This window comes from Dermacentor silvarum, chromosome 1, assembly GCF_013339745.2.
Source record: "Dermacentor silvarum isolate Dsil-2018 chromosome 1, BIME_Dsil_1.4, whole genome shotgun sequence".
Classification (NCBI taxonomy): Eukaryota; Metazoa; Arthropoda; class Arachnida; order Ixodida; family Ixodidae; genus Dermacentor; species Dermacentor silvarum.
Window position 1 is genome coordinate 184,326,533 of NC_051154.1, and position 12,951 is coordinate 184,339,483.

The following is a 12,951-nucleotide window of genomic DNA, read 5'->3' on the forward strand; positions in this document are numbered from 1 at the left end:
ACTTTGACGTAATCCGATGCATCTTGAGCATTTCAAAAGTTCTGCAATGCCGAATGACGTCGGACACAGAACTTAGGCTTTCTTTGCCGATGAGAAAATTGTACATGTCCTCAGCCACTCCTTTTAGCAAATGTCCGACTTTATCTTCTTTCGACATGCGAGCACTGACCACCTTGCACAACTTTAACACTTCTTCAATATATGTGGTGCATGTCTCACCTGGTAGCTGTGCTCGTTGCAACAGTGTTTGCTCAGCATGCTTCTTTTTGGCGACTGAGTCCCCAAAACACGCCTTCAGCTTGTCAACAAAATTTCCCACGTCGTAAGCGTGTCCTCGTGGTTCTCATACCACACAAGTGCGGTATCGGTCAGGTAGAACACCAAACTGGTGAGCTGAGTGGTTGCATCCCACCCGTTGGACTTGCTCACTCGTTTATAGTGGACGAGCCACTCGGCGGCATCTTCTCTCGCTTTGCCTCCGAAGGTGGGTGGAACTCGGTAGAATTGCAGTGGACTGCTAGGCGCTCCCCTAAGAGCAGCTCCTTCTTCAGGCATGTCGAAGACGGGCACGGCAGATGGCGGGAGGCCAGCAAGTCGACGGCTTCGACGAAGCTGCAGCAGTGATGGTTCTGTTGTTGTGAGCGCTTACCCCACACCTCCACCACTCTGTTATGCGCGAAGGAGACCGTTTATCAGCCTTACGGATGAAAGGGGGCCGTTTATTTTAGGTCGGAAAGGTGAGTGCAAGAGCGGCCAGCTGGATGATAAACTCAGCGTCGTCCTCTTCCTATTTTCCAACTCGGGACCGCAAGCACGTTCTGATCAGTCATCGTTTTTCTCACTCACGTGTTCGTGCAACAATATTATTAAAGTTAAGCCCTCTACACCCTGTTGTTAAATTTACTGTTTATTCCACACCTGCATGGACAGTGGAGGATCGTAAGACATTTCAGTAGATAGGTTACATCATACTAGCTTATCTTATGGGGTTTAGAACCTCCTACAATATTTAAATGTCAATTGACAGTTTTAGCCACAGTTTTAATGAGCATCTTAGGGACCTTGCAGTAGAATTTAGTGAAAGTTTAACAACTTATTTGTTTCTGTTTAGCAACACGCTCGGAAAAAGGTTGGAAACAATGAGCATGGAGCTCTTGAAACAGAAAGTAGACAGTGTTTTCAGCTCACATAAAAAAAAAAAAAAAAGATGTGTACTGACGTGGCATACAATAATGACACAGTGTCCGTGTATATCAGACAGCTGAACGCAGTGCAAAAGAGAAAACATTGCTGAAAAACAGCAGCAAAGGTGAATGAGAAACCATGATAGCAGTTGAAATGGTCATCAAATGCGTATAACTTTATAGCACCGTTTTGAAAGTTTTTCGCCAGCATGCTCATTGCACATTTATTTGCCACTACAGAAGAAACTGTAGTGGCAGATAATCAATTTACAAACCAGTGGCATCTGTATGACAGCCAATTAACTGCACATCATCATGCATCTAGGACAGGCTTCAACACATCTGCGGAATTATCAATGAATCCTATATGTTGAAGTAGTAAGAACCAGAAGAAGCCTGAGAAATAGCAAGGAATTAAATTTTACAAACCTCCTTTGTCAGGTGTTGAGAGAGCACTTTACCTTCTATAGAGAGGCCTACACACTGCAAGGAAAATGTGAAAATTTAACACTTACTAACTTAATGTTTCAGTTGAAAAACCTAACAAAGCTGCACCACAAGTGCCTGCTATGTGCTCACCCTCTCAAGCAACTTCCAGGCTCTTGGGTAAAAGCCCATTGGCACTCTATTAAGTGCACCATCCAGTCTTCGTCTGCGGATCCATTGACCTTGGCGGTCAAAAGTTTCATCCTGCTTCTTTGTGCTTGTGGCAATACTGTCTCTCATGGTATGCTGCAGGGCATGCTGAAAAAATTAAATTAAAAAATAAATAAAGTGAAAAAAAAAGGACAAGAAACCTGCAAACCAGCTATGCAATTATTAAAAAATGGTGATTAAGAACACTGACTTTGAACTAGCTAGACTGACATAATGAGAGCTTGAAAGAGGGGATTTGCAAACAAGCATCAAGTATGCCTGTCCACTGTGTCTGCACTGTTGTAGTAGACCAAGTTCTCAAAGTACAATGACATACTCTCTGAGGATGCTTCATAAACTTGTGGCATTCAAATACGAATAATGGTTGGACATCAATATGACAAACTAGCATATAACAAAGTAAATCTAAAATGTTTCTTGCCGATATCAGCGTGTAATGAACATGTATGCTTTTAAACACATCAGATATAATGAAGGTATTTTCATGATGTGACTTCGTTATAACAAGGCTAGATTGTATAAGCATTCTATATTAAATCTAAAAGACACTTTTCAGAAACATTAGTTTGGTCTTGGAGATGTCTTATTTTCTTATTTGAGACAACCCTGCTTCATTTACCATTTCGGATATTGGGGGCAAAGACTATACCGTGGTGCTGCCTGCCATCAGCGCCAGGAAGACTTGTAAAGTTGGATCATGTGTCGGACCGTCTGCTACAGCACTGTCGCATGCATCGTTTTTTCGTCGTGCTGCTGTGGAATTTCGGTCGGTTGTAGTAGTTTTACACAACAGCGCTTGCTCTTCGTTCTCATTTAAAGGTTTTATATGCTGTAGGAGAATATACAGTGTTTCTAATTGCTGATGTGGGTCACAGTTTGCTCCACATACTATCGCAGAAATAGAAAGCACGGTAGCTTTAACAGAAACTCAACTGTTCCTAAATCCCGGTGTCAAATTTTAAAGTGCGCATATACATGTACAAAATAACAAGTAACATTCGCAAGAGTGAAGCTGTCAAATGTGTAAAGCGAGATTACACGACTAATGCAGTCAGTCATGTGCGTGGCAAAGCGTCATATCTTGTAAATCGAAGGCCTTTAGTTGGTTTGAACACGTGAAGGGATCTTGTTGTAGATGCTCGAAATTTACTGGTACGTTTTGTTTTATTTTTTACTTGCCCGCGGACAATGTGCTCCCGTGCCTGTATTGCATCGTTCGGATCAGTCAGATAGTTATCGTTGACTGTGCACATCCAGGAATGGTGCCTTCATTACCTGCACAACTTGATGCAGCAAGTATCTTCTTTTTAACTTTCTAACAATACTGCTGGTAGATACGTCTCTGTAACAGCTTAAGTTTTATCGCCCCTGCAATGCAGAGCCTTCGGGATCTGCGCGCGCCGTTGTTAGCCCACATAAGGAGCTTATCTTGCCATGAAGTCAAGTCTCGTTCACATGCACCCCAGCAAAATTATAATGTTATTAATGTAATTATAACTATAATTACACTTTATTAAAAGTGTAATTTTCTGTTTTTAGAGCAGAAAATGCCCAAAGAGAGCAGAAGACAAGTGAGAAACTACGAAGTGAGGAGGGGAGTGGTCATATTTTTTTTCAGAATGGTAAAATTTACGTAATTTTATCTTATGTTTGTATCAGGTAGTAGTCGAGGCCGTTTTTCTCTACGCTACTGATGAAAAAGATTTTTATTAAAAGACAAGTCAAATATTTCTGATTTTCACAATGGAAAACGTTATCACCAACAGTAACCTAGCCTTGTCTTGAATGCTGACAACCTTTGACAACTTAACTTACTATCATAACAAAATTCCGAGGTGCGATCTCTAATTAATGTTGCAGAAAAAATCCCTGACCAGTTTACTTTTGCGAAGACCAGGTCTTGTCGCTGCATTCAAAATGAACAATCCGACCAAAACCAAAACAAATTCCTGCCTTTGCTGTATACATTCCATGATGAACGCAATAAAAAGCATTTAGAAGGCCCTGCGCAACTTTTTTCCTGTTCTAATATGAAACTCGGTACCATTGTACAGCAAGGGGCACCGTTTACAAACACTCAAAATAAAATAAACCTTTCAAGTCGAGGGATAAAATCTCCGCGTGCGTTCCTGTCATGGCGAAGCGATGTCACGTGATCCCACTTTCGACACAAGAACAATTGCAGCACTGGCACTTCCAGTGGTTTCCCTCGCACCTAATATATCATAAAATTATATAGCTCACCAATCCCTTTGCTAAATAGGAATATTCAAACTAGGATTTAAACATATGAGAAAATTACTTCCCACTTCATTATGTACCTTCCAACAAATTATGAATATTTCCACGTCGGTGCCATAAATGTAGGGCAATGGTCTTATTTAATTACAGTTTACTCGAGCAGCAATGTTTTTCAACTCCACTTTTAAGGCCATAGTTGCAGACGTGCTTATTCAATTGCATACACAATGTGTATGCTGAATTCAACGAAAATTAAAAATGTGACATCAACACATGCACATTAATGCAGGTGCTGTGCTAGATGATACCTCACATGAAAATTGGAGTGCTATTGTCAAAAGCAATGCTCAAAATAAAGCCACACTCATTTCTTGTTTCCAAGCAACACACACATAATAAAGGACAAATGTTTTTGAAGGATTACGAAGTTATAGCTGCACCGTACCAATCAATACTATCATGTCAAAGAAGGTGCACTGCTTAGATAGGGAAAAGAACATAGAAATGGTTAGCCAGGCACGCTGAATTTCATTATTAACATTTTGAACAAGGTGCAAGTCATATGTTTCTATGTTATTTCCTTCTCAGCTAGGCCAGGAACTTCTTTGCATACCTGCAAGTTCTTTAATATGGTGGCTTGGTTAATGAAAGAAGGATGCAGCCAAATGGATTGATTTGTAAAAAGGGGCCTACCTTGTTGATTTTGCTGCCTTGCACTGAAAAAACACCTTCGCTGCCTGAAAAAATACATGCATAATTAAAATAAACACATAGAATTATTAAAATGTTTCTTGTGGCCAATCTACATGAACAAGCTCTCGGATAACATAGCCCTGTAATTAACCCTGGAACTGCAGGCCTGCTTAGTCACCTATGCAGGAAAAGGTAATCTGAGGTAACCTGTATAATACAGAATGGCAGCCATTCATCTTGGAGAAAAAAAAAAAAAAAAAAAACCTCTTCAAGGTACCTCATGAATGACGTAAAATTGGGATACTGTGATAGCCAGTTTACTCTGGCTATAGCAGTATGGCTATGGCTCTATTGGCAAACAGTGATGTGTCATAAACTCATTCCTGAATAAAACCTTGGTGGTTAGCCCATTCGTTGAGTTACACTATGATAAATTTCTTTGCGGATGGAAATGACTCTGTACACGCAGAGCCACGCTTCTTTGCAATTCCTTATTGCATACCACAATCTTGCTTTCTCTTTCTGGCTACACAGCTCACGGTAAGAACTACAGAACAGCATTCGCAACACTAACCCATGTCGTGACTACACTCTCAGTGGTCAGATCAAGGAAATCGTAGGCTGCACAATTATAGCTGAATCACCCAGAAGTCATCAACCTGATTTTTAAAAGCAGGACTTTTCCATGTTGTTATGTTCAGCATGTTTGCCAAAGAGCAGAGGCCGGGGCCATTGTGGTACTGACATCAAACAACATTCCACTGAATCAATGTGGACACTGAGATGCTGAAAGTGACGGAAAATAGGAGGTCGGCGTGAGAACGAGACGACGGAGGTTTTCCCAGAACTTCGGCAAAGGATGACAGGACCTGGAGAAGCTTTACCTTCTGGCGAGCTTGGGCCATTGACCTCTCACTGGTCGTCAGTGAAACACTGGGTCTGGTATGCTTGCTTCCCCCTTTCCAGGATCAGCTTGGGGCAGCACATGGGCTTTGTGTCAACCTTCTTCTTCTCAGAGGCGGTGTGCTGTGCCAATACAAACCACCAGACTGGTTGATTGGAACATTACCTGTTTCCCTAGCGAGTGATCTAGGGAAGACGGAGGGTTTTTAAGAGACATCCCGAGTGTGTGGAGTGTGCTCTCCCAGAACGATGTAGTCTGCTCTAACATGTAGCTCATGCTACGAGAATGATGTACTGCGCTCCGTGCTCTGGCCAGTACGAGTGTGCCTTTTCCTGTAAATAAGTTTGCCCTTTTTCCCCCATGTGAATAAACACCCTGTTCTAATCCTCCAACCTCCCAACGTCGTACTCGTCACCAAGTCGGCAACTCTCATCATGAAATTACAGATGACTGCGTGGGCCCACATAGCCTCCGTGTGACACCCCGGTAGCGCAGGCCAACTACCCATTTCGAGACGCACCAGTGGCTTAGGCTAGAGAGTGGCCCTCAGTGCGACACCAGGCTCCATGACCACAACCCCTTAAACCCTACAACTGGAAGGCAGTGGTGAGATTGACCTCAAGGGCCTCGAGATGTGGTGACCGATCGGTACTGCAATCAAGTGGAGGTGACTTGGGAATGACCATCTCTTGCAACTGACTGGATATGGCGAAAGACTGGTGACATGGTGCTGCTTGAGTCGTGAAATATCACGGCGCTTAGTGAGCGAGGGCCACGAAACTGCCAACGCCGGCCAATGCTCGCTTCACGATAATGGCAGTAAACGAAACTTCAGGGAGCAGGCGTCGCTGGCACGGCATGGCGAAGGGCGCATGCGGAGACCGTGGAATGTGAATGCTGCTTCTGTGGGTAAGCGTTTGATTTTAGCTGCAAGATTTACCAGGCTTCAATTTTTCTCAGTTAATAAATTGGAATTGCTGGGGAGCTCTTACTTGCATTCTGAATCGTGTGCATATCGCAGCAAGTATTGTGTGACAGCAGAGCCGAAGCTTAAAGTAGTGACCACAGGTCCTGTTGTTGTGTGAAGAGCTCGAGGAGGACTTAACGGCGGATTTCGCCTCGGCAACTCCGCCGCTTTGGTGGCTCCCCTTGCCCTCCCTCGTAGCTCCCTCACTTTCTACTGTCACCGTGCGCGCCCGCAGCCGTGCAGCCGCCGCCGCTACAGACGGCCCGACGCCAGCTCCCCGAAGTTTCGTTTTTTGCCCTTATCGGGAAGCGGGCGTTTGCCGGTGTTGGCAGTTTCGTTGGCCGGCCTGGGACAGCGCCGCTGCTTCCCTCGGTGGCGTAGCCGCAGCGTGCAAGGTCAACACGTGACTAGAAAGTAGAGGAAGCATAAAGGAGAAAGAAGGGTTCACTGCCATTTTCTACGCGTGGCTACGGTAGCGTTGCTGAGACGTCGGCACGTACACACGCATGTTCCGGCGCAATGCAGAATTGGCGACCTTGCCATTTGAGAGAGGGTCGCATGTTTTTTTTTTCCTTCTTTTTTTTTTGTTTTGTTTGCACGTGACATTGAGGGGTCTCTCCTAAGCTTTTACTCTATGGCGGTGCCGGAGCAATGCCGGTCGAAGGTGCCGCCGCGTGATTTGGTTTGAATTAACGAGATTCGACTGTAAATTGAATGCAAGCCACATTCCTCGACTGTCGCATACGCGTGGCGGCTCGGTGCACATGTTTTGCATATGTGTGGGCCTTGAAAATTGCTGCTTTGGTTATAGTGCGGTACCGCTTATAGTGCGGATATTCGCGACTCCGGCTACTTACGTTATAAGCGGTCTACACTGTATTTGTTAAAGGCCTATAGTAATGCACATGTGTATCAGCTAACTTTTATTAGAAGCATTTTTGAAGTTTTTCATATCAGGTTAAGCTTGTTGATTTTCAGTGAGTCCATAGCTTGCACTGAGAAGCGTTGGTACCGTTCCATTAGCGCGTGTCCTGTGCGGACGGAAGGAAACAATCTTTCATGCGTGTTGCAGGCGGCACTGTTCCGAGTTTTCTATGAAGCGTGCGTGGAAGCAGTTACAAGTAGACGCATGCTTTATGTTTCTTTAAAGTGAGTAAATTACACAGGTTTAGTTTTGCGGTTCCTTTAAGGCGTGTCCTGCATGGACAGAAAGGAAAGAAACATGTGTAATCATTATGAAACTTATGCGTGGAACGCACGTATGCGCTGAGTTGTGACCACAAAGCTAGAGTGATTTTGATTACGCATCCGTAGAGTTAACGAGACTGTTCAGTGGCACCAGTATGTGCGATAAGCAGTCCACTGTGATAGAGTATGAACAGGCTGTTCGTGAAGTTAGGCTGCATATGGTGTTTTGAAGCATTGGTTATTTAGAGCCTTCGGTTTAGTTGTACATATACCTTTGCCCTCATGCAGCACGACAGTTGGGTTTGGCTGAACTGAAAAGGCACGCGAATGCTCGCTTTGGTGGCACAAAATTTTGGGGTCAAAATTTTCAGTTCCCAGTTGAGCGGCTTGTCTTGAAAGATTAGTATGAAGCCTGGTGGGTTAACAGCTGATACCGGGCGTTTGCACGCTGTGTGGTACTGTGTTGCCGGGATCAACTCTTCCTTGCCAGTTGTTGTGAAATGATTGGAAGCATTCTAAGCTTGCAGTTGTTGCAGAGAGCCAACCCATCTTCTTGGTCACCAGCCATTCTCATTCTGCCCAGCGGTTGTCAGCGCTGGCCAAGCGAGACATTTTGGGCCGCAGAGGAGCTGTTACGTTTGGCGTATTCACCAAAGAGCGGAAGCCAGGGTCATTGTGGTACCGATGTCAAATGACATAACACCGAGTCAACGTGGACACTGAGATGCTGACAGTGATGGCAAATTAGAGGTCGGCATGAGAACGAGACGACGGAGGTTTTCCCAGAACTTCAGAGAAAGACGCCAGGACCTGGAGAAGCTTTACCTTCAGGCGAGCTTGGGCCATTGACCTCTCCCCGATCATCAGTGAAACACTGGGTCTGGTATGCTTGCTTCCCCCTTTCGAGGGTCAACTTGAGGGCAGCGCATGGGCTTTGTGTCAACCTTCTCCTCCTCGGAGGCGGTGTGCTGTGCTGATACAAACCACTGGACTGGTTGATTTGAACATTACCCGTTTCCCAAGCGAGTGATCTAGGGAAGACGGGGGTTTTAACAAGAGACATCCTGAGTGTGTTGAATGTTCTCTCCCAGAATGATGTAGTCTGCTCCGACATGTAGCTCATGCTATGAGAATGATGTACTGCGCTCCGTGCTGCAGCCACTACGAGTATGCCTTTTCCTGTAAATAAGCTTGCCCTTTTTTCCCCCATGTGAATAAACCCCTGCTCTAATCCTCCAACCTCGTACTCATCACCAAGTTGGCAACTATCGTCATGAAATTATGGATGACGGCATGGGCCCGCTTAGCCTCCATGTGACGCCCCGGTAGCGTAGGCCAGCTACCAGTTTCGAGACGCACTGGTGGCGTAAGCTAGAGAGCGACCCTCAGTGTGATGCCAGACTCCAAGACCACAACCCCTGAATCCTACAATGTGAGCTAAAGAATGCAGAAAAATAATTCCTGTGCTAAAAACAAGTGATAAGACATTAATAAGAAGTGGATAAGTTATAAGCCAGATCGATTCTTCCCTTTTTTGGTAAGGTAAATGAAAAATAATGAACGTATGTAGTTGTAACTATCTAGACAAATTTCACTTATTAATACCAAGACAATATGGCTTTATCCCAAGTTACTTATTACATTTAATATTAACAACAAGAATACTCACTAATTACATTATACTGTGCCTTTATTCATAGCTGTATTGTTTGCCGCATTACATTATTAGCTTTGCCACATGCATCTCATATTGCACTGCTTCAACTCATTCAAAATAAAACATTCTATATGATTACCCATATTCTCCACAACACAAATATAGCCACACATTTTCCCAGTGAGTTTACTGTTTAACTTAAAAATAGGTATCCTCAACTACCACTTCATAAAGATAATCCCAGACTTCTGGATGTAATATCTACACAGCAACTCACTAATCCAAACAGCACAGGATTCTCCTTGCAAAATAACTACTTCTAAAAACACACACAAATTATGGGCAAGAAAGATCTGCATTTGTTGTGATCAAATTTTGGATAACTAGCCAACTACTGTTAAAGGAGCCGCAACACTTTTTATCGAGTTCATGAAAAGCATTTCACATGAAAGGACACATTTTTAGAAATATTTTGCAGCAAAAAATATTTCAATGCGTTTAGTAGAAACGAAGTTCTCGGCAATCAAAGATCGTCCTTCAGCCCCTCTGCAACGTACCCGCTCCTTTTACAACAGCTTGCACTGTAGAGGCCACGGCGGAGCGGGGCAGTGCCCACAACCCTTCACCCACTAAATGTCACGGTGGCACGCAGTTTAGATTTGGTTTTAGATGTTCATGTTCATGCCACTACTTCCGGTTTTGCCACCTACAACACGATAAGCTAAACTCAGAGACTGCCACCTATTCAAGATTGCTGAAGCTGCTCCTCTTGCGGTAACAAAGCGCAGTGCATTTTACCACTCTCACCACCTCTTCAGCCAACAAATGCACACCGACGTCACAGTCTCGTGTTCATTTTCAGCAGACAGCTAGTGAAGTGTATCTACTTGTGTTCAAGGCAGCCTACGTGTGTGCAAATTCTACACACATAGCAAAAGATGCACTGGAATGCACAGACGCGCACTTAAGTCTCGGTCAGCAAAACTTCAGCGACGCCACACTCTTTCGCTGCGGAGGATAACTCGAGCAGATGACAGCTGCCAAATACCCGGAAGTACAAAACTGAATTTTTATCTGAACACTTTGAATGCAGCAGCAGTTTGTAATTTTTTATGACGTAAAGTATCATGAACATCATTACCATGCATACACCTTTGTGGCCATTGATAAAGTTACTAATGCTCATGATGTTTTCACATATCTAGCCAATAGTCTTATGAGGGCACCATGGAATCACCGAGTGCAGTTTAGATGATGGGATTTGATGGAGTTGTAAGAAAGCATGACCAATCTTCACAGAGGCACTGTATGTTCCTTGCTGTGTGGAATTGAGTAATATTTGGCTCAGGTGTTCACAAAAGCATTCTCGCGCATATAGTATTACGATTTATTTACCATGCTCAAAGAGTGTTGCAGAGCCCTTGTAAGGGTGCTCTGTCTTCACCTTTATATCATTTAGACGTTTTATTTGCTGTATGGCACAATTTCTCAGCTTTGCTTCAATACTGTACTACCGATCTACTGTGCTCTCATATTATTGACCCTTTTCGCGGCGATCCCGTGGGCGCTGCCATATTTGATCACGTGGTGACGCGTCCATTGCTTGCCTCAACTGCCTCCGTTGCCTCCTTGTTCACAATGGAAGTGTATGATGCCGGCGCGGCTTAGAAAACCTGTTTTTGGAGATATCGTAGATGGTGACTAGGTGGACGACACAAAGCTTTGATCACAGCTTCAGAGAACATGCAAAAGCGCTTTTGGAGCTGATTAAGCTATGTCCAAATGGCGCAAGCAGCATATATGGTGCTTGTTCTAAAAGCGGGGCTAAATGTGTATTCCAAGCTATCCAAGCTTTCCGATTATGAATTCAGTCAGGATTAGTGTATTTTGCTCTTTGTTCTTTATTTGGCAAATATTTTGAAGCAGTGGCTTGTCAGTTTCTGACTCAGTGAAGTTCCTCGGTGCGGCCACTATCTGATTATTTTCTGCATAATCGCTCGCGGGTGTGCTCAGTTCTGATAGATTTGTTCTTGCTGCACACAAGGCTTGAAACATAGCTGTTTTGTACATTGTAATACCTTGTAGCAAATATATATTACAACTAGTAACTTGCTTACTCTTGTGGACCGTCATAAAACATTCGGCTTCGACCATTCGTGCGCCATAGGTGTAGTCCGTCATTTATTGTGCGTATACAGTGCGCATAGATTCCAGTGTGCGCCCATTCACTTCTTCTTGATACGTCGGCGATAGAGTGGGCGTAAGTTTCGTGCCATTTGGGACAGATGTGTATAGATAACGTGCATGAAACTTACTATGACAGGAAGTGACACTACTCCCTTTGTCATTGCTTAACGAGTGGTACTCACTCTTGCCGACATTCTGGGGATGAAGCCCTTTCTTTGAAGGTTAGCGATACAAGGCTGGCGGATGAGCAAAGTTATGTATCCTCGAGGAAAGCGTACATCACGAAGTGCCGGTAACACGTTCGGACAGTTGCAGCAGCGGTCCGAGAACTTGGCCACACAGATTCATTCTATTCCTTAACATGCCAGTCACTATTTTTGCAGTCAACTACAGCACACGTCTCCAATCCACATTATTCAATCTAGCATGATTGGAGCACAGTGTGTTAGCGAAAACTCAGTTGCATTTCCAACAGCTGATCGCACAGAAGCAAGGTAGAAGCGGTAATGGTTTCATATTCGTGCGCGGTCGCTGAGGAGAGGTATGGCGCGTCGCCGTGAGCGCCATCTCGCTTCTCTAAAACAAACTGCTCCGCGAAAAGGGTCAATACTCTGTATTTTTGTTGTATTTTAATTACTCTCAAATTTAATGTGTTATTAGTAGTTTTTTCAAAGATACAGTTGCTTTGTACCATTCTGGATGCCTTTTCATTATGCCTTTTTCACATTCTGCTTTGCTTTTTCTTTATTTCCTTTCGTATTTCCTTTATTTCCTTTACATACAAGTTTATTGAGCAACTGAATTTGACTGTAATATATATATATATATATATATATATATGTATATTGCATCTGCGTTAATAAACTTCTAGTGTACTTGCTCCATAATCCATAACTGCTCCTGCATTATATTATTATATAACTGGTTATAAGAGGTACCACCCACATATGTCTTGAGCTGTGCGAGCTCTTTCTGTATGTTTACATAAAGTGTAAACTTCAATGATATCCTTCAAACTTCATTAGTACTTCAATGGCACTAATTGAAACTGAAAGCTTCAACATCTAACCTTTTGTAGAGCATACAATGAGGTCACCTTAGTTTAGTACTCACTGTTTAATATGACAAACTCTTTGCCACTCAGAATTTGCCGCAAAAGCATTTTCATTTCAAATGGTCGCATGTTGAGGAGGTATTCGGATGCTTCATCAGCTGAAAGAAAAACAACCAGTGGTCAGCTGAAACCTCGCACTATGCAACCTCCTAAACTATG

The 12,951-nt window shown here is 43.6% G+C and overlaps 1 protein-coding gene across 7 annotated transcripts in view; it reads right to left on the reverse strand.

Annotated features, from left to right (window-relative positions):
- Positions 1 to 12,951, reverse strand: part of LOC119435975 (probable phosphorylase b kinase regulatory subunit alpha) — a 128,981-nt gene that overhangs the window by 14,892 nt on the left and 101,138 nt on the right. For all 7 annotated transcript variants that reach the window (XM_049658318.1, XM_049658322.1, XM_049658331.1 and 4 more), the window contains 4 exons: positions 12,792 to 12,890; positions 4,776 to 4,819; positions 1,764 to 1,928; positions 1,614 to 1,667 (listed from right to left, as the gene is read on the reverse strand). In XM_049658318.1, the coding sequence (XP_049514275.1) occupies positions 1,614 to 1,667; positions 1,764 to 1,928; positions 4,776 to 4,819; positions 12,792 to 12,890 (362 nt within the window). The remainder of the gene's footprint in view (positions 1 to 1,613; positions 1,668 to 1,763; positions 1,929 to 4,775; positions 4,820 to 12,791; positions 12,891 to 12,951) is intronic.